This window comes from Poecilia reticulata, linkage group LG14, assembly GCF_000633615.1.
Source record: "Poecilia reticulata strain Guanapo linkage group LG14, Guppy_female_1.0+MT, whole genome shotgun sequence".
Lineage (NCBI taxonomy): Eukaryota > Metazoa > Chordata > Actinopteri > Cyprinodontiformes > Poeciliidae > Poecilia > Poecilia reticulata.
Genome location: NC_024344.1, coordinates 9,967,812 through 9,990,370, shown reverse-complemented (window position 1 = coordinate 9,990,370; position 22,559 = coordinate 9,967,812). Strand labels below are relative to the sequence as shown.

The following is a 22,559-nucleotide window of genomic DNA, read 5'->3' as shown; positions in this document are numbered from 1 at the left end:
TTGCTAACAAAGATAATGTCTTTATTCAGGGCGAAGGGCAACAAATCTGGAATGTGCTATGTGAGTTGCTCAGAATGTGACGTACTTCTAAATATACAGCAAGGAAAACAGAGATGGGCTTCTTTACAGTAACTAGAGCTTAGAGAGGTTGTGAGTGTCCCACACTCACAACTCAGACGCAGGTCTAGAGCAGTCCGACTTCACGTTTAGAAAACACTTATGTTTACATCCAGGAAAATATCAAAAAAGTACAAAATAAGTTTTCAGCGACGGTCATCGACTGCAGCCGTGTCCATCTCTTACTGAACTGCCTTTCATAAACCACACTAAGTGTTGTAGAAGCAAATAAAACCACTGAGATATGACACACAGACAGGAAAAAAAACATTATACAATAAAAAAATGGGTTGCATATTTTTAGGACGAAAAGGAAATGACAAAAAAAGTGGAAACACTTTAGGGAAATAAATATGCAAGAGAATAATGAGACACTGATTCAGATACAGAATCAAAAACCAAACATTTTTATTTTCATATTTTGTTATTTTCAATAAATTAGTAATTTTGCAGCTGATCTTGCAAGCCGCTCATTTGAAAATAAGTCATGATTTGGTGGCTACTTTCCTTTCTAACTCSAGTGAAAACAGCACACTAGTCAGACTTGTTTTTCTCACTTTGTTTCCTCACTTCCAACCCATCTTTTGTTAGATAAACAACGATTTGCAGTTTGTGACATGGTGCTGTCGTTTGTTTAAGGTTGTTAAACGTGAAACCCGATACGTCGGGGATTATGCTCTGAATTATAAAAGGCTGCACTGAGTCAACATTTGCAGAACCATCTCTGTTGGGGTATGTCTCTACAAGCTTTGAGCATTTACAGCCCCCATATTTTGCCCATTCATCTTTGCAATACAGCTACAGGTCAGACATATTGCAGGCAACCCTAACCCTACAATTCAGTGGTGTCTAACAGGGCAGCACAGATGGATAGCACCAGAAACAACCATGCCCACACACATACTCCCCCCTAAGAACAATCCAGAGAAGCCAGTTAACCTAGCATTCATATTTTCTTTTATTTGACTGTTGGAGGAAGCGACGACACGCTGGAGAACCCACAAATGTACGGAGAAAACAAGCAGAACGACAGGCRAGAGTCAAACAGGGAACTTTATTGCTGCAAAGGSAACAGTGTTAACTGCCCAGCATCGATTTCCTCACCAATAAATCYAAATAAAATACATTAAAGTTTTGAAATGAGTCAAACGTGAAAAAWWTTTTTTTATGAGAATAATTGTTTCAAGACAACATGTAATAGTCTATGCATGCATGACCTAACCAAAGTAATTATGTGGCTACTGAGGGTAATTTGTAGCGTCACGTGTTAGATAAGGGCTTTACTGCAAAAAGAACAGATAGGCAGACCTCAGATGTAAATATATGGATCTATTTATCTTTTTATAATGTTTCAGTGAACACACCAGTGAAGGTTCTGCACACCAGCCTCTTTGGTTTAAGTTTACACTTGCAGAGGCATCACAATGGTTGCAAAGTAATGATGTGAAGCCAAATACCTGCAGCTGGTGAATGAGTCCCTTCATCCCCTTTTTTTATCAGATGGTGCCTAGTTCAGATCCGATCATCCACTGGCTCCACTGAATGAAAGGCCTGTGCCCAGCGGTCCCCACAGTCTCATAATGAATGGCCCTGCCTTCACTTTTTTTCCCGCTCCTTTGCTGGAAAATGCCATTGTTAAGCCCTTCTTCATGAGAGGACACGTGGTGCAGCTTGAGTGTGGAGTTCAATGTCTGTTTAGCTCCCTTTGGACAGCACTGACTGAACCACCGGAGGCAATAATCAGGCAATTTATGAGCCACATTAATCAGTTTACGAACATGACTTATAAATCTTAGACGTTAGCTAAAGCAAGTCACATTGTGGTTTCAAAGGTCAAACGTTATTAAAACAAATTAAAGATAAGTACCTTCTGTGTTTTGTGCAGCTTTATTTTTAAAATTTGAACARATTTCTGCACTTTTTTGAACCTACGCTGACATGACCTTAATACATAATTTAACTATTCATCTAGTATTTGCATAAACTCAGAGGTTTTGGAGCTTTGCTTGTGTGTGTTAGGGTCATTGTGGCCCTCCCTGCGGTGTGTGTAAATTAGTTTTGATGTGACAAGGGAGAAAAAGGAGTAGAGGAGAGGGAGCGTAGTGGGGGAGGGAGTGTAGTGGTGGGAGGAGAAGTGAAGGAGCGAGCATTTCTCTGCTCACCAGGAATATTGAGCACACACAGAAGATGAATTGGGAAGAGAGAGGTCTCTGTCGGATAAGCTGAGTTGGCTGTACTTTATCAGCCACAGGCTGCTCCCGGCTGATCTCTGGACTCTCAGATTGAGCAACTCACCAGGAGACCGGCAGCTGAATAATGATTTAAAAAAGAGAGAGAAAAACAACAGAGGGAAAACAGCAGCTTAAAAATGCAGGAATAACTGACAGGAGCATGCATACAGGTTTTTGGAAATGCAATGACGTCTGAGAAATGTTTCCTTTTGAAGTTTTGAGGAAGAGCATGATCGGTTTCAGAGGACAAGGGGGGGGTCAGAGGACGGGCTCCGGTGACAGCCAGTGAAAGGACCTGAGCCCTCATGTGAAACACGGAGGAATTAAAAGGTAAAGGCAGAGAAAAAGCAACAGAGGCAGACTGGCAGGCCGCAGACTGAACGTCAGGATGGGTGTGAAGCGCAAGGCGGCCGCTGCTATCTTGGTCCTGCTGCTGTGTCTTGGATCACTGTGGCTGCGTGAGTATTTCTCTGAGAGTGCAGTGCTGGTCAGCTACGATTAGTTTTATTTCCTCCGCTCTGTTTGGAATGCATTTGGCTCAGATTAGGACTGAATCACATGGTGCAGACTCAGGAACACTGGTCGTATTACATCAATATGGATCAGTAAGATACTATCGTGTACCTTCAAACTTAATTCTGAGGTGTTTGACTTTCATAAACTGTCAGATTCCTAACTTACAGAAGACATTTTTATTTTACTGCTATTAAAAACCTTCTTAATTTCAGTTTCTAATACAAAAGAAAAAAACAATCAGATAAGAAATGTGCAATGTAATAATTCCAGTAAGGTCTAAACTGAGACCATGTGACATCTGCTCCAGATTGTCCTGGTTTTTAGATGGGAGCTGAAAGCAGCCACCTCTGGACTTTCATCTTAACCCAACTAAAAAGGTTCTCCGGTCCAAAAATGACCTAAAAATGTTTCTTTTTTATTTACTTTGAAAGCTTACCATGTCTTATAAGAACACTTGTTTCACTTAAACTGAAACAAGTTGGGACATCAGACTCAAAGCATATCAACAAATAAAAGCTCCTTTTTAATAACATTACAACGAGAAACTAGTATTTATTTTATTGAAACTTTATACAGCAGACCAACTGAATATATATATAAGTAATATATGTACTATTATATCTTAATTTCAGTATATCTCATAAATATTATTTTGTGGCAGATTTTACCCCATAGAATATTATATTTTTGACTTAATTCAACAAGCAGCATGAATGCAGGTGACATCAGGTAAGCTCACTGGSTTAAATCTAGAGTACATTATAAAATATTCACAGCCTTTAAACCATTTCTTAGTCCACATTTGAATATCTGTTGCAAATAAAATCTAAAACTTGTAGCCTTTTGCTAGTGGAATTTTAGAGAATAGCTTCTTTGAATACTTTGTATAATCTGGGGAAAAATATTAACCTTCTTTTGCAGCAACAGCAACATTTATGTGAGGCCTATTGTGTTTTCGCCCTACTGGAACTTGGGGAGGGTGTAGATAAGAATGAAGCGCTCCTCCATTTTCAAGGTTTCAGATGTCTTTGTTAACATCCAGATACTGAGCCAGAAACGCTGGTTCCCATACTCCCTGTGAGAAACTCTGCAATAACCCAAGTAGAGACGGCAGTGACTCTCTGTCTGATTAGACCAGATCAAACTGAACAGATTCTGATTCTTGCAAGAATTAATAAAGTTATGTTTGAGTGGAAATCACAGATTTCTGTTTGTCATCACTGGAAACTTTTTTTTTTAATTCCATTATCAACTGTTTAAGTCAAAACCTTTTAGAAAAACTGGTGCCACTGCAGATGCATGTCTTTTGAACTACGTCTTTATTAGTTTTGCATATGTATTGACGAAAAGTTTCTTTCTATTCTGCTTTGGTTGTTGGATGGAGAGTCCATAAGCATTTTTAAGTCTTTCCACAGATTCTCAATAGGATTCAAACACATAAATATCTGCCTTTATATTTAACCTCCACCACAGTCTCAAGTCTTGTGCAGCCTCCAGAATCAGGAATGCTTTGGTTTACCTCTATCCACCAACACAGCTGCAAGTCGACTCTAACCAGCTCTCCTGCTGAAGAAAAGCATCCTGTCACCACGATGCTGCATAGTGATGTGTTCAGGGTAACTGGGAGTGTTTCCTTCCCCCCCATTTACACAATTTTGCATGTCATCCAAAAATGTAAATGCTGGTCTGAGTTGACCAGAGAACCTTCCTTCACGTCTTTGCATGTCACTGATTGTGACAAATTGAAAGTAGGATCTATTGTGGCTTTGTTCTTGCCAATCTTCCTCAAAGTCCAGATTGACGAGTAAAAACTAATATTTGTACAGTTCACAGATTTTCCTACCTCAGCTGTTAATCTTTTGAACTCATACTTGGCCTCGAAAGGCAACTGGTTGCATTATTTATAGGTGTCAATAAGGTGAAATTACTCAAATATACACCATCCTGTTTGGATTTTAAATTTTCCAAAACTAAGTATCAATTTCCTCTGACATCACAACCATGCTGCACTTTCGACTATCATATAAAACCCCCATAGAATAAAGTGAAGATGTTCTGGGACAAAATAATTAAAATGTTTCTTTGATGCATTTGCAATGCACTGCATTTCATTAGAAAGCTCACTTTTGCACAATGTTTGGTAAATCCTTGTCGAACTTTAAATCATCAGAAACGTCTGAAAGCCAGTTGTTCCTTAATCTGTTTCCTGGTAATAGGATTAATGATCGGCAAAACTGCAACACATGAGAACGAAAGTAGGCTACACTCAAGTAATTGAAGGCAATTAGAGGTATTACTACAGCGGCAGGACTTAAATTAAAGCACTGCTCATTGATCAGCTCTTCACCCCCTTAGCCCACTCTAGACTCTCTCTTTTTATTGATGTTGCCTATAGCATGCAGCTTTTTTTTTTTTTGGAGTGAACTAATCCTTTAAAAAGAAAATTAAATCATCAAACAAAAGCAGCTATCGTGAGCTGCTGAACATAGAAGAAGATTTCAAGGCTTCTTCAAACATTGACAAAATACTACACCATCACAATTGTCAATTTTGAAGAGATCACTGCCAATATTGTCTGACATGTTTGTGTTTTTCTAATGTCTTGCTGCAGAGGGAGGTTTGGACTATCACTGGGATTCCTGTTTAAAAGGTTACAATCATGTTAACAAGGTAAAAGTTCACAAAGGCTAGAAATGACTCAACTGCTAACCCAAAACCGGGTTTGTGTTTGTTGGGAAGCCCGCTAGCAGTGAATCCATAAATCACATGAGCTTTTTCTTTCTTTGTCTCCTGTTGATTAACCCCTGACCTCACCACACGCGCCCAGCCCCCGCTGCAAAATCAGCATCACCAGCTGTCCAACAGCAGCGAGGCAGAGGGGACGCAGGGCCCGCCTGCTCTCGCTCTGTGCCCCGGCCAGAACTTCCAGGTGTCGGTGTTGGTCTCCCACCTGCTGGCTGCTCGGGCTTACACCTCGGATGTGCTGCTGCAGCCATATCTGTCCAGCTGGGACGAGCTTGTAAAGTAAGAGCATCAGTTAAAGATTTGCCACAGAGACAGCTTGAAAAGTATTCATATCCCTTGAAATTGTCGCAATTTTTCATGTTACAACCTCAAATTTCAGGTTGTTTTAATGGGATTTTATGATAGAGGAACAAATGCTTAAATCATTATAACATTTCATTTAATTTTTTAACAATTTTAGACCAGACATAACTGTGCAACTGTTTTTCTGTCTTTTACCTAAAATACTAATAAAAATACTTAGAAATGTCTGGGTTTTAGGGACATAAAGCATTAACTAGATAACAGCAACACAGTGCTGTATGAACCCACTTCTGGCACTGATTATTTCTGTTCTTTGTCTCTGTCCCAGGTTCATGGAGTCTCTGGGCCCTATGGTTAGTTTAATATCAAAGGAGATAGAGACTAAGACTTCTATAATCCGCCAACTGGCCCTGCTTTCTGAGAAGGGCCCAGAAGCAGAGTTTGTCCCAGACACGCACTCAGGAAACTCTGAAAACTCACAAACTGGGGTGAAAAAGTTTGCTGGGTATTCGCAGGATACCTACCACTCGGTGCACTCAATGATTTGGACTGAGCTGAATCGAGGCATAGTCGATTTCCACCACCAGACAGACTCAGGATGCCGGACTCTTCTGCGACTCCATCGAGCTCTGCTCTGGTTGAAACTCTTCCTGCAGAAGCTGGCAGAGACGCCGACGGCCGGACGGCTCAGGAGCCCCTCCGATCTGTGTCGGGAGGCGTACCAGAACACCTTGTCTCACCACCACACTTGGTTTGTCCGGCGGGCGGCTGAGTTGGCCTTCATCGCCCTGCCGGAGCGAGGATTTTTCTTCAGGCTGGTGTGTGTGCAGAACCAGGAGGAGCTGAGCGTGGTGTTAACCAGAGTAGTTAACGCCATTGGAGAAATCTATGACAGGACACAGAAAGCACTGGAGGAAAATGGCATGCTGGACTTACCTTGACAATGTGAATCATATTTTTGTCTTTGAAATCACCGTTAAACTTTCAATTTCAATCAAAAACGAAGCAAACCTTTCAAAACCAGCTGAGAAGACTATTACTGAAGTCAAAAGATAAACAGTCTGAGCTCATCATCGAATTACCTTTGAGATAATTCAATGAAACAGATGACATATGGAGGCACTGACTCATTTAATCGAGTGAAAACGGCATTATAAAAGCATCTGCGTAACGCATTTAACAAGCAGGAAGCAGTGTTTTGTGACTGGATCAGATTTTAGTGGCTCGTTCTTGTATCTTCCTCTGCCTGTTACGGCATTTTTCTATGGATTAGATGATAACTGCCTGATTAAGTGTGAATAATTTCATGCGCATTGATTTTGTACGCTGATGCCAACAAATTGCCACAGCACCAGTCTCCCATGATGAGAGGTCTCATGTGAAACAATATGTGCTGACGGCATGCTGCCTTTTAGAGTAAATGTGCCAACATGACAGACAATAAGAACATTTTCTGTGATATTTAGAAAAATTAAGATTTAGTAAGACAAGAAAGAAAGTACTTGGCAGTTGTTGTTTTTAATATGCTGCAAGAAGCCAAAATGTGCAACTGTATACATTAATCCAGGTCTGGATGATTCTGAAAAAAAAGGTTGTTCCTTCATTCAATCCTGTATGTTTTTTTTCCCTTTCAGGTTAGAAGAGGTGGAAAAATATGAAATGTTTCCCTCGACATGCTGATCACAGTTGTAATGTGATCATTCATCCAGCAGAGGCTCCAGTACTCTACTCTGGAGTAATCTTAAATCCACTGACAGACTTATACAAAATAAGATCATGTTATAGGTCAAATAATAATAAATAAATAAATAAATAAGCTTTATGCATTCAGCTTTCTTAAAGAAAATGTCTTGCAACTAGCATTCACTGGTTTACATCATACTATTTTAAAACCCCATAATGCTTCATAATCCTCACCACCTGCCTTTCCTTGCATTATTCTCTTTCTAAGGAGAGAAAAGAAAGGAGGGATAAAGATATAGCTTGAAACCATGGAAGAGAACTGAACCCATTCTTTGAACAGCATTTTACATGAAAAATATTAGCTTTTATTATTATCATCCTACATCAGATTGTATGTCAAAGTTTAAGCAGTTTTCTGTAAAAATAAAAAAATAGCCAATGAGCGAATTTTGACTTTCACAATAATAGCTTAGTTTAAAAAGTGTATATATACCCCCCCCGCCCCACCCCGCCAGTACCACTCATTCTATTTCATAGCATCAAAAGGTGAAAACAAAACTTCTACTATTTAAGATTATCTCCAAATTTCAGGGAATGGTTTTGAATTTTTTAAAGGGAGATTCTGTTAAAATATTATAAGTAGTCCATATCTTATCTGCAGTATATTGTCCTCTTGGTGTCTTTAGCTTAGCATAGACCCAGGTTGGTTGAAGCAACAAGCAGAAGCTAACGGCTAGCTAGTCTAAAAGCAGCCAAGACCAAAGCAAACTCGTAACTTCTTAAAGCTACGGCAATCTTATTAACGTCCCAGTTTTTTCGTTTAAGGCCGTTTTACAAACCTTTAAACTGTTGCCATGTTTGAATTGRTCAGTTATTTACAGAAAACCTGATACGAGAAAAGGAGGTAAGAGTCGGTGCATCACTAATAGTCTTCCTGTAGGAAACAAACATATATTAAGAAAGATACATGTGGGATATGGATAGAGTTATTGGCTGATTTAAAAGTAAAGCTGAATATTTTAGAGGTTTATGTAAWCTTCTGCCTCCTACCTTTATTTTCTTTCAAAGCAAACATCAATTTCGGTGTAAATAATACCCAATGTAAACATGAGGACTGAATAAAGGTACAACTGCTATGATGTTTTTGATTCTGATCCCTCTCATACTTAATGTTACACTCAGTGTCCAGTGTAAACTAATCTGAAATTAAACTAAACTAGTTAAATCATGAATTACCTTCAACTATATGACTGACTATCACATTAAAAATTGTGTACTACTACTTAATCTAAAAAAGTTTTGAACCTTTTTTTTTATACTTGTCACATTTGCGTGGATTTGTTATGTACCACTGAGATTATTTTGAGTGAGATTACAGAATATGTTTACAAAAAGACTCATTTGACACTTCTTGACTCCTTCTTTTTCTCTTGAAAGTATAATACATTGTTGCAATATCACAATCATCGGATAATGCAAACAAAACAATCCAAACACTTCAGTTAACACGAAGCTAAGATGCAAGAAGCAAAACCAAGTCCGAGTTCCCTTAAATTGCATTTATTTATTTATTTATTTATTTTATCTTGACTTAGACATGAGCAAAAATAGACATAAGGTAAGAGCCAAAAATATGGATCCAGCAGGATAATTTATTTATTTCTTTTCATAAATGTATATTTTAGGACAATTCTTTGAACCACAATCATAGCAACAGTGCAACTTTAAGGTAGGTGTGGGTGATGATATTTCTCGTATTTATTCACTGTTTGAATCATGAATTTCTCTCTAACACTTCACACTGTGCAGCTTTGCAGTTTCTGAAAGTGCTTCGAGGGTTAAAGTCCTGTTAGAACTTTGATTGCAAGCTTTAAAAGCTATTAATTTTTAAGATATTAATTAAACAGAAAAAGACAGACTCAAACGATGGTGAAAACATTAAACCATAATGCAAGTCTAAACAAATTTCTGGCATCTTGCCTTTTYGTTGAACTAAATTATGAAACCTCTTCATGTAGCTTTCATCACACAATACAGTTCAAACCTTACATTCTCGTCTCGTTACAGCAAAAATACTCTTTCATTCACGAAGCATTTTATTACTCACTTTTTTTTTCATATTGGCTGCATATGCGCACAAACGTGGTCCTTCTTTCCCCCTTGCTCTTGAATGTACCGAATGTTGCCTTTCCTCTGAACAATCACACATTTGCACAGGAGATAAATATATATTGCTCTTTGATAACATCTCTAAATTAGCACAGGAAGAAATAAAGGGATAAATTGAGATAGCAGGAAAGAACATTCTGTGTAACTGGAGGACAAAGATGTCTGTCCACCAGGAGGCACTGTTTTGCTGCAGGGAAACTTTTTCTGCTTGTGCGCGTATCTATTACWGTATGACAGGAGGCCTTTATGATTCTGTGGGTGAGATTTTTGCTCAGACCAGCAAATGAGCATCTCTCCGAACTGCAAAAATAGATGATGTGTGAATTATCATTAATATCTTTGGCAGAAGAAGTAATGTTCAAGTATGAATGACAAGAAAAAAGAGTGAAATCGACGGATGAAACCAAACATTTGACTAGATGGATTGCAGTATTGACTGGATGTGAGTTTGAAAGTATGGAAAAGCTTGTCATAAGAGAGTAGCTTTAAAGCCGTGAAYTGGGCATTTGATGCTCGGCACATGAACGACAAAGTAGGGTAAAGAAGTTCAGCGTGCCTGCTTTGGATTAGTTGACCAGATTAAGAGATTACAATGAAATTAAGTAAGAGCTGAAAGCAGGCCAGGAGAAGAGTACATCTGAATCTGTCAGTGAAGTCCCAAAAAGCTAAAAGAGGAGAGCATGATAAAGCACATCTTAGATAAAAATTAGATGATTAATGGTCCATGTACTTGTCCCTCTAGGCTCAGATAAAATGTTCTGTTTGGACCTTTGTGAGATTCAGCAGCACAGAGAACAATAATATGGACAAGCAGAGTCRGATCTTACTTACTTGGGTTTCTGTTAAGAGCATCCACCATATTTTGGTGCCACTGGTGAAAATTAGCAAAAAAAACCCTAAAATAAATAAATAGTTTCATAATATGGCATTAAGAAATGTAAAAAAAAAAAAAAAGCCAACTTTGAATTTGATTACATTATGATGGTGCCACAATTAGTGGTAATTTTAATAGTTCCTATGAAGCTTGTAAGTAGATGAGATCACCAGGAACTTTTAATTAGCAGTCCACATTTATTTTTTTTCTGGATCGCCTAGATACACTGAAGGCCTTTTTTTACCCGCGGTATAATATTTCTGTGATTGCTTTTGACTTTCACATGTCAGGAATAGATTTTTATCTTTTAGACAACAGAATATGATATAACATCCGGAAACGTAACTATTTTTTCCTACTCAATTTTTGTTTTTCCACACGTCATGAAAGATTATCAAATCAAATACCTTACTACTTCAGAAGAAGTCATTTAAGCTCTTTATTCTACAAAAAAAATGTTTTTAGTAATCCATAGCTTCTATTTTTGGGGGATATAACACAGAGATCAATTTCTGGGAATGRCAAGAGTCCATGCCGTTCAAAAGCAGCAGATGATGTGTTGATCTGAAAAAGTCAGGATGTAGCTACAGCAGACCAGGGAGGGATCAMATGGTCACCAAGTCTCTGCAGCAACAATTCCTTTTCTAAGGGTCAACAATTGCTAAGGGTGCTGTACATGGCTGGACAATATTACAGTTGAGTTTTTACAGATTTGTCAGAATAATATTTAATCTTTTAGGCAGGTTTGTGGGACAGCACAGCACTGGATGTGCACCAAAACTCAGGCATGATAAATGACTTTTAATGGAGGTGATACTGGTTAGATATTCATCGTGATGATTTTTCTCTCGTACAGCAGAGAATAAAGCAAGAACAACAAAACAAACTAATAAATCAACATGTGGTCACTGTACATCTGAAAGCTTACTGAGTATTTTCTCACAGACGCTCGTGAGAATGTAAGCAAGTCATGGGAATGTTCAAGATCAATATCCTGCATAGTGGTGATGARTGTGGAAAAAGAAAGCAGGGAACAAAAAACAAACTGTCTATATCCTCCTCCTCCTCCAAAAACTGCAAGTGCTTTTATTAAATCAACTCAGCTTCACAAATGAAGGAATAAAAAGCACACTTCCAGTGCAAAACAATAAAAAAAAGAAAAAACTCTGACAATGACATCTATTCCTGGTATTAAGGAAATAGATGCAAAACACTCAACAACAACAACAACAACAAAAAAAGACAAAAAACTAAATATTTAGGTTTGAATAAATAAATTACATCAGACATACTGTATAGCTTTGGATGAAACTGTACAGTGAGAGGAAATGAAGTACCGCTAAAAACTGAATATATGCTGGAAACGAGCAAAATTCATCTTGATGAGTTGGCTACAAAAAAAACCAAAAACTTTAATGAGCTAATTCTGTTTATCTATTGGACAAGTTTACTACCTTAAAAAAGTGTTTTCCAGAGATTTGTCTTTTCATAATTAACTCAGTGTTAAAACCACACCAGATGTTGTTCCTGTTTGTTTTGTTACCAGCAGCTCTGAGTTCAAAGTTTAAATATCCAGCGTGAATGGCCTGCAACAGGATCTGTTTGATGAATGGATGCGAGCATTCATAATGTATGCCACTTAATGAATATTGCACATTGCATGCAACTTCCCGACCTACAATTAGAAATGGGATCTGTAAATGAAATGCACACATTCATACACGATAAAAAAAAAAACATCAAATTTTTAAAGATATGCTTCCAAATACACACACACACACACCACACGCACACACACACACACACTCGGAGTACATGAGGATTAAAGCTTATATTGTGGTCCCTCCTGGTGGTCAGTTACTAAACCTGTCCTTAGCTGACTAGAATGGAGCGGTGGGAAACAGTGTGCCTTCAAAGCACACTTAAGACAGCACGCACATGCAAATGGCTTCATCTCTGCATCCATCTATTGAGAAAAATGCAGGTTTGTTGGAGTACTCTTTAAGTGCAACAGAACAGACGGACCGATATAAGGTTATGATGCCGTATAAATACTGTAGATATACACCTTTTGTATTGTAGTCTGTGTATATTCAGATATATAGTAGGAGTACTCTCGAAGGAGGCAGCGGGAGGTGAGCAGCAACACTGTAAACGTGGTAAGGTTGCTCGCAGATTTTGAAAACACATCCTGTTTTATGTCTCCTAGTTTATCATGCAGTATAAATAGAGGTCACCTCAAACTAATTTACAGAAAATCATTTGTCTGAATGCTCACCGACAGAAAAAAGGACAGCATTTACTACCCTCTCGTGCTCAATTTACCCTGTCGCACAATCCCCTTTCCCCCTAAAAAAAAAAAGAAGAAAAAAAGAAGAAAACTGGAGCAGGGTGTAATCGAACCACGTGAAGGATGTGAATACTGCGGGTTTATTTTTCTGTGTATGTGCAGTGTGCAGGGGGGCGGGGGGGTCAGGGGGAGAAAAGTTTTCATTTGGGGTCAGGCTAGTTTTGGGAGTTGATCCTCAGCTTGAAAGACACTCTACCAGCAAACTTGTCTCTTTCACTTCCAGTGGGAATGTTGTTGGCGTGGATCTTGCACTCGATGTTGATGTCTTGATTGACGGTGATGTTAAGGAACTTGACAGCGACCAAAGGCTGGGAGTAGTTCACCTGCAATGCCAGACCAAAGGCGCATTTTCTAAAAATACAGAGGAATCTGAAAGCATTTCAGAATTTAGACTGTTCATAGATTGAAAGTACTCTCCTACCTGAGCTTTCTTGCCATAGTAAGGGTAGTACATTAGATCAAAAGTGCCATTTGAAGGGAAGTAAATCATCTCTCCGATTTTGTCAGAGTCATCTCTCTAAGAGGGAGAAACAGCTCTATCAGTTATAACAATACTTAAGTTATCGTCTTCTTTTTTCTGAACTGTGTTTAAAGCACATACCAACTACCTACTTCAGGTCTATTCAATATGAAATTGTAAACTACAGTTTTCTAGGTTCTTTACAAATAACCTTTCAAAAAAATGTGCCATGCATTTGCATTTAACTCCACCGAATCAAGATGCTGTACCTTTTGTGGCAAATAAGGCTGCGAGTTTTTTTGTTGTTGCTTTTCTTGCCATGTCTCTACCAGCTTCACTTACCAACAGACTGAAATATTTGCAATTTTTCTTTCAAATCAAAAGTAGTTTCTTAATCCCAATGTGAGATTAAATGTTGTTGTTGTTGTTGTTGTTGTAACTCATATTATCCAAGGTTCTTCAAAGAGTTGCTGTGGGCAGGAAGGATCTCCAGTGGAAGAATTTCTTTCTTCTAAACAAAAGGGGCTTTGGACGTTGTGTTTGTAGGTTTGCAGCAATTGAACTGATGACATCACATGCGTTGTCAGAAACAGCTTGGCGTATAATGTAAGTGGTTCCCAAAATAACAGTGGTGAGCTCTCTTGGTAAATGATATGAAACTTACGGCGAAGAGTTTGATATCTGCGCTTCAGAGGCGACACATCACAGTAACATGTCCTGGACTATTATTTATTTAAGTGTTTCAGAGTAAAGGGGATGATTACACATGCATGTCACACTGTTTAGATTTTTATTTGTAAAGATTTTCAAAACGATGTATTATTCTCCTTCCACTTCACAGCTATGCAATAGGACAAAATGTAGAAGACGTTTGAGGTATGTATATTTTTTGAAAAGTACTGTAGTTAATCTCCACTTTCTAACCCACTTCTAAGCATCTACATTTCACTATGTGCAACTTGTTTGTTGATCTTACCCATTCATCTTTGCCAACTCTGTATTTCTGAGAGGGAATAGTTTTATGGAGTGTAATAGGAGCATAAAAGGACACCAGGAAATTTATAAATAAACACAAATATTGCTAAAATAATGCAAAAATTAGGAGGGAAATAAAAGGGGACAGCAGAAGATAGGCATACTGCAAATGAGAGGAGCTATGAATGGGCTGGACTCCAATTTGTCATGTTAATCCTTTCATTGTGAAGGACAAAAAGGGATTACCTTTGCGCCACAGGTGACAGACGGAGCCTGTCCGTCCTTTCCTGGCATCAATCCAATCACCTGGCGTGGCAGAAAAGAAAGAAATGTGATTCATATTTTATTGTCAAACCACAGGGCGAACAAAAGCAATCTTTCACATTGTGCTATGAAGCACAATGGATAAGTGCCACTCTTAACCCAGACTTTTACCCTTTGTAGGGTATTTTTCTCTCCCCGTCTGCTTTTTTTTAATGTTTCCTCAATGTCTCCTAGCAACAGCATCCATTTCCCTCCCCTTCTTTTTCCTGTCTTTCATACCCGATTCAGCTTGATGATGATGCACGGCTTGCCCTCCTGGTATCCATAGTAACGGTCGTGGAGTCCAGAGCATGCTTCCAGAATGGTTCGGTTGAACTGACAGGAGCGCTTGGGGTTGTTCTTCACATCGCCGCTGTCCTCCTGCAGGAAGTACTGGTCCGCAGTGCACTCATGGTTCTTCTGGGCCTGGATGGAGTCGTTGTAAGCTGCAGGGAGCGGAGGGGGGGGGGGAGTAGAGGGTTACTCGGTTTGCGAAGCCTCATGACTCAACTGAAACTCTGCCGCAAGGCAGCCTCCCACTCACTGATGGTAAAGGAACAATCCAGTATTAGAAAAGCGCAATTGGATAATCCACAGCTGTAAGTCAACTGAGTCGGACCAGAAGAGGACGGCAGTCAGACTTACGTGACAGGAACTTGTCCAGGGCCTGAGCGTACATATCCCAGCTCTCGGTGTTCTGGATGGTGTAAACTATCTCAAAGGCTTCGTCCTGACGGGGTCTAATCACTAAACCTGTGAGAGACAAAGAGGCAGCAGGAGGGTCATGGCGACTCACACTAGAGCGGGCTCTGCATCCATGCCGTTTGAACCTGCACTATCTGGCACCTGGTGTGGAAAGGCGGTCCTGCCAAGTAGGTTTGTGGTCATCCAGGGTCTGCAGCATGATGTACATGGTAAGAGCAAACAGGCCCCCCAGGAAGAGGTAGAAAACTATGTAGAACAGAATGATGAGACCTGAAAAAAACAAAAAGAAAATATTGTTATGTTATATATAAGCTATGTTCCATCAATGAATCAAACATAAATCCTGCTCTGAGCAAGAGTTTCTCTGTCAAATCTAAACCCTAAAACAATAAATATATGATTTTTATGATAAGCTTTAATAGATTTGTGTAGCTTCAATGTAAAGCCTGCACATCAAAAAATACAAGAATTGAGGGAACTAGTCTGTATTATTTTATGTTAAAACTGCTTTTGTCTATATTATTACTCTAGAGTTTTTAAGTTTTTCATACTTTATTAACTTTATGCAGAACATTTGGGTCTTTCTCCTCCTCTGATGTTTTGCTTTCCTTCCATTTAGTTTGGCATTTTATGCGACCATATGACCATATCCATTATTTTAATGCAATCTAGTCAGTCTGGGACACAACATGGTCAAATGGSCAAAGCTACGATTTCAGATTGCTTAGGTTTAGGTGGAACCCAAACACAAGGATTTGTAATAATTTTTTTAACTGGCAAAAACCATTGGGAGATGCTTTAAATTATGCATATGCAACTAATAATGAGAAGCTCAATACTAAAGACAAGGAAAATACAACAATCCATTTACAGAAAAGAAAAGAAAAAAATTAGAAATCAAACACATTTTATTTTATCTTGATACGATTATCACCAGAAAACAAAGAAAAACTATTTATATGAGCCCCTAACATCACATGGTTTATATACTCAGGAAAATATTGCTGATATGACTACATACTTAGCTCTACACTTTAATTTACTTTGAGTCTTTACAGCAAAAGTCTAACTCAAAACAAAAAGAGTTTCCCTGACTTATGAGGTTCAAATTGATGGTTTTAAAGAGCTCTTTCTAAGTCATTCCTGTCCTTGCAGAGACCCAGGCAGCAGAAATAGCATGTTCTGTGACGCATTAACATCTGAGGCCGACACTGGGAAGCAGCTGAGTGCCCTGACCCTGTGCTTCAGCTGGAAGCCCCCAGCGAAGTCCTCCGTCAGCAGCGGCGTGGCGTCTGCCTCCCTGCACAAAGCAACGCTGCCGCTAATCCATGACAAAATGTCAAGGGGAAGCTGATCCAAGGGAGGGCAATTACAGAAGAGTTCCTTAATGATTCAAAGCCCACGTGGGTGTGCTTTTCATCCAGTTGTTTTCAGAAACATTCAGCTCATTGCCACATTAAATCAAAGTGAAAATCGCAGACGACGACTTGTTTGTTGAGGAAGACGATGTTAGCCGACAAGTCAGCGAGCAGGATAAGAGACATTTGGACGAAGAGGTGACAGAACAAAGTGCTGAAGCGTTTTCCTTTTGTCTCCCCAGGGGTTAGGCTGTGCTGACTATGTGACACCACCCAGGGGAGACTGGACGTGCACAATGGCGCACACAAACGAACACACGGGCATCCCTCACTAACGTAAAGAGGGTGTTAGGTTCACACCGTGTCCTCTGAGTRCGCACTGATGACAGACAGTCAAACATCTCTGTTTCAGCCATTTGCAAACAGCAAATGAATGCAGTCTGTGCCCAACTTACTTTTTTAGGAGGCATTAGACTCAACTGGAAGATCATGCTGGGTAATTGCATCGTAACTTGATACGAAACTGTCTTCCGACTCAAAAGGCCACAGGAAAGACATTAGAAAATGAAATCAGGGTTTATTGGTTTTAATGTTTTCCACTCTCACAATGAGAGCGTTAAAATTCACCTCTCTGATGTCGCAGTAAGAGTTCTAATCTTTTTTTTATTTACTTTTTTTCAGAAATGGCCAAATCGGTAAGTCCAGGCTCAAGCCTGTCTCATCATCAACCTTCATCGAGGCCGTTTTCATTTCTCCACAGCCATGCACACAAAAGCGAAACATGCAGAAGCTTGTTTCATGTTTTATCCTGAAAGGAGGCTTTGATCCAGCGTTCTGAAGCAACGTTACCCAGCTTCATGAGCCGACACAACAAGATGAGGAACAGATTCAACAACACGTTCAGTTAACTCATTTTGAACTAAACAAAAATAAAGAATATGCTTTCTACCAACTGTTTACGATCATGCAAATAATACAATGGAATATATAGAATTCTGCAATCTTAATGGTGTGACTTTATTCCCAGTGTGGTTCTGTGAAATGTCAAGTGAAGCCAGCCTATAATAACTCACAGCGGAAATAGACTAATTACCAAGTCTTAGAGAGCACAGATTAAAAAGGCCATCAGACCTTGGAGCAACGGGAACAAACTGAGCTGGATTAAGTTTGCTCTGTCTGAGACAGAGCCGGCCCAAGTCAATGCAAACTTTAGCAACTCCTCGAGGCATCCAGACCACCAGGGGCAGCCTGGGGCCAATCACTGAAGGAGCCTATGTTTTAGCTTCATAGTTTTGTAAATAAATAAAAGTAAAAAAGATTAGCATCTGAAATTCTACTAAATGTGTATTTCAGACTCAAAGTATACTAGCTGTCATAAAATGGAAGAAAAGTGATCAAAATCATGATTTAATCTTGCGAGTTTCATCAGTTTGCCTGCATGTGTCTGTGTGGCAGTCCTTCCTGCTACATAACAGCAAATTAATCAATGAATAAATTATGACTCCCAACAAAAGAAGGCAATGACGACAGATTCTCTACTCTGCTCTGGTGGCATCAAGCCAAAAGTGCCAAGAATATGCTGTTGAATAAATATTCATTTAGTTGGCAGTTTTGATCAAATTGAAAAAATAAGCTTGAAAAACCAAATATATCTCCTATTTTTCTATATAATATATCAAACCCAAAAGGAGCAGATGAAACTTGAACTCATATGTTCAAAGAGTTTATCTTTATTTATATCTAACAAACATGTTAGAGGTACATATTTTCCACATTTATCTACATTATCACACATATAAACATGTAGTTAACATGTTATTTATTTATTGGGCAGTAGCACATTTGGTTTTGGGCATCAGATATATAAATGTACCTTTTATAACCTGTGTGTAAGTAGTAGGACATAAACGTAGGGGCAACACGGAGACTTTGAAGTCAAAAGATCAAAAATTAAAATTGTTCTTTAAAGTCCTTTGCTTTGCCAGAACATCTTGAATTGATACCTTCTTCATCAGMCAATGAAGTCATTAGATTAGGATTAAATCTCTCTGCTGAACTGCAGGTTGGGAGGGGCCGGGTTGAGGGTGATACAAATAGCATTTGGTCCTCGGCTTTACCCAGATTAAAATGCCCCCAGTGTCATTAGAACGCGACCATATGTGTCCTGCCGTTCCATGGATCTTTAAAATAGTTGCAAGGTCTCTGCATGCTGGGGTGCTTTCAGAAAGTTTTAGGGGCGATAGAGGGGACAGGGGGGAGGGGGGTGTTGGGGTGACGCTCATAATCTCACGTTAGCCGACTAAAAAACGAAAGCCAGAGAATTTCAAGGATTTTTATCTCGTTGCTGTTTGTAGGCCCTGGGGGCAGGGTGGCGGTGCATGATGCAACACTGGCATACAATACAAGAGTAAAAACTGACATGAATAAATAAATGTCTCTACAGCTCAATCCCAGTTTCCTATATACTTATTACCTCCAAACAAACCATTTTGTACCATTTGTACATCATTTCATATCAGTTTATTTGACTTGATGGTTAAATATTTTTAATAGTTTATAGAGAATTATTATTATTATTGGGGTTTTTTGATGGATATAATCTGCAGATAAAACATGTCAGTCAGTGGAAGACGCCATGTTTTCATTTGCTGTGAGACTGAATCTGTTTGGTCAAGTCGATTCTTGTTGGACATGAGAGATTATGAAACTTTATCAAACCAAAAATAACTCCTCCTGGCATTTGTTGGAGTTAAATTACCAACAATTTTATGCAGTAGACTATGAACAAAACACAAAATATTTGACTTACTGCTTTCATTTTATACCAAAGAAACAATTTCATGCATATATGTGTATTTTTCCTGATGTTGAATTTTTTTTAATTTTTTTTTTTAGCAATTACAGGGACAAGTCTCTATAAAGATGCCTAAATATCTTGTATAAGTTAGTTGAACTGAAAATTATTTTTTGATTTCAGTTGTGAAACCCCATTTGGACCAATTTACTTTAATGAAATATGACACAAATCAAAGCAAATAACTCCTAGTGACTTTCTGAGTAATGGAGTTTGTAGAGGTTTGCCTAGAGGAAACTGCAATTAATATATATATATATATTATTTATAGGTGACCAAAAGCAGCAATTAAACATCTTGTGAGTATGACCCACATCAGAAGTCTCCATTTTTTGTCAAAAAAAAAGTCAAGTTAGAAACCAAAGCGAGCAGCAGTAGTTAATTTATTGCACCTTCATTTCTTCTCTTGTTCATAAATAAAACTAGACATGTGAGATTTCCTGACAGAGGGCAGCAAGTTCATAGGAGGGGCCATTGGCCCGACGTTGGCAGCGCCCATGTCTAAGTGGCATTAAATTAAGTTGAGGAAGAAGTCTGAAAAAACACAAATCTCGTTGCATCATGTTGTACCCACATCTGACGAAGATGCATGTATGAAAAGGAGTTTCAATTCCTAGAAAAAGGGCTTATCTGCAGCAGGGTTCAAAGTAAAGCAATGACAAAGTAGAGCTGCTTTAATCTGGACAAATCGCATGCAAAAGGAAGGACAGAGCATGACTTCACTCGTACGAGCCAGGAAAAGCTCTGTCCTATATTACTAATAGCCCGCCATGAGGGGAATAATGTGCCGGCTTCTGCGAGATTCTGTGCCGCAGTCAGATTTCAGCACCACGGCATTTGGACAGCGACTCAATTCTCGTTGCCTGAACACGAATAAACTTTTGCAAAGATACAATTCTAACGCTGTCACGAGTATTTTTTAAATATATTTTTTAGGGAATTTAAAAGCACTCTGTGTCGCCCGAGGGGTATATACTCCATGAGAACGACCTGTTACAGAGCCGGGGGAGCTTGTTTGCTGCATTGCTGTAAGCCGGACGGACTTACTCACCCCAGCTGCTCGCCGTTCTGCCCAGAAACTCCCTGGTCCTCGGGTTCCACAGAAACTCTTTCCATTCGCTTTTTTCTCCATCCTTTGCCATCTTGTCCTAAATGTATTTGTGTTTTTTCCTCGCCTCTAGAAGTTGCGCTGAAATTGTTCTATACAGGAAAGCTTGCAACAACTGCCCCGACACCGGTAAGAAAAATAAGGAATATATATATTTTTTATATATATATATAAAACAAAGAAGTGATGGACCCGAACGCCCAGTGCAAAACAGATGGTTAGAAATGAAAGTAAAAAAACTGTACAGTGGCCTGTCTGATGAGAGAGCAGCAGGACAGACCTAATAATAAGTGCCCTCCCCCCAAGCTCTAGTCTGCATGCCGCAGAGTTTTGATGAGTGGTGCAGAAATGTAGTGATACTGCGGTAAAGCACTCCCTCCGCCTTTCAGTACGCTTCACACACACATCCACGCACACACACACGCACACGCACACACACACACACACACACACACACTGAGTCTCATCCTCCGTCCCTCCTTCTGCAGGCTTAGCCAATCATCTGTTCTCCATCCTCACTCCACGCTGTCCCGAGTCATGAGAGACAAGCCCAAAAGCAAATTGCGTGGCCAGCCGGGGTCTTGTTTTTTATTGGATCCGAAGCAAGAAGCATCATGTATCCGCACGACAATCAACAAATAATATCACCCGATAGTCCCACAGGGACCCCCTAAAGGATCTACTTTAAAATACTCAATCAAATTCTGTCTACTGGTTTAGTCACGTTAAATTAAATAATCATTAACACATGACTACAAATTAAATATAGGAAGTTGTGTTTTTACAGTACATTACAGTGACGTGTGCAACTTTTCAAGTCCGGTTGCGTGATGAAACTTAAAACATCATGCCAAATAAAACAGAAAGAAAAAACTATGTCAAGTTAAAACTTCGATCACCCGATGGGACCACTGGATGTGGTGGTTTGCGCAGACCCGCAAAGGGTGAGATGAGGAGTGAAGATAGCGCCCTCATTTGGAAATAGTACGTACTGCAGGAGTGCGGAAGGAACACGGTGTCCTGCTCCTCCCCTTTGCTGCAGCTGCTGCAGTGTAATGCATGTTGCATAAAAACGTTTTCCAAGAGCCGGTCCAAAGTTTTCACGGGACCTCAAGTTGATTCCGGGGGTTTCCCAACTACAATTAGGCATCACAGCTCAACCAACATTCACTTTCATAATAATTATCAAATGTGTCCTTTTAGAAATTCTGCTCTGGCATAAGAATTAGAAATATCCAACAGAATGCACCTTTTTCTGTTTCTTGTTTCTATAAAAAATATATAAAATATACAAACACAGTCAGTTCTTTGGCAAAAACAAAAATATTTAATATAGAAATTAAAGTCTGTAATCTGAGTTCGCTGATTAACTTGTGCCAATTTCATTATCAAGCACGACAAGTTTTGTTTTGCATGATCAACATGCAAAACAACACCGATCTGAAACCTGATTTGTGACAAATCTTGAGCACAAAATTTGTCAAGATTCCTTTAAAAATAAAGAAACATCCCTTTAAATTAAGCTAAATCTGAAGCTGCAATAAAATGTTCAGATTCACAAGCTGCAAAGTACAGCAACAGTTTGTATGTAGAGTTTACACTACACACAACAAACTTTATTTCCCATTACACTGACCTGCAAAAGTAGATTAATACTTATTATTATTGCTTCATGCATCCCCAGATCAAAATCCACCACTGGTGAAATCTAAGAAAGACCATATAGTTCAAGAAACATGGATCCAGCTTAAAACTCTGAAATAACTGGACATACTGGGCCAAAGAAAACACTGAATGGCCCTTATTTC

The 22,559-nt window shown here is 39.1% G+C and overlaps 2 protein-coding genes across 3 annotated transcripts; one reads left to right on the top strand and one right to left on the bottom strand.

The window, feature by feature from the left end:
• Positions 1 to 584: 584 nt before the first annotated feature.
• On the top strand, positions 585 to 11,868 carry gltpd2b (glycolipid transfer protein domain containing 2b). Its single transcript, XM_008427639.2, has 4 exons — positions 585 to 2,806; positions 5,476 to 5,534; positions 5,692 to 5,888; positions 6,241 to 11,868. The coding sequence occupies exons 1-4, from the start codon at positions 2,737 to 2,739 to the stop codon at positions 6,851 to 6,853; spliced, it is 939 nt and encodes a 312-aa protein (XP_008425861.1). The 5' UTR covers positions 585 to 2,736; the 3' UTR covers positions 6,854 to 11,868.
• atp1b2b (ATPase Na+/K+ transporting subunit beta 2b) lies at positions 11,689 to 21,102 on the bottom strand. 2 transcript variants are annotated; one of them, XM_008427640.2, is made up of 8 exons: positions 20,695 to 20,785; positions 15,573 to 15,701; positions 15,372 to 15,479; positions 14,967 to 15,172; positions 14,670 to 14,729; positions 14,425 to 14,451; positions 13,410 to 13,505; positions 11,689 to 13,311 (listed from the first exon to the last, which is right to left on the bottom strand). In XM_008427640.2, exons 1-8 carry the CDS (start codon positions 20,783 to 20,785, stop codon positions 13,144 to 13,146), a joined length of 885 nt encoding a protein of 294 aa, XP_008425862.1. In that variant the 3' UTR covers positions 11,689 to 13,143. The 2 variants fall into 2 exon arrangements, with proteins under 2 accessions (XP_008425862.1, XP_008425863.1); XM_008427641.2 differs by lacking the exon at positions 14,425 to 14,451 and having other exon boundaries at positions 20,695 to 21,102.
• Positions 21,103 to 22,559: the final 1,457 nt, after the last annotated feature.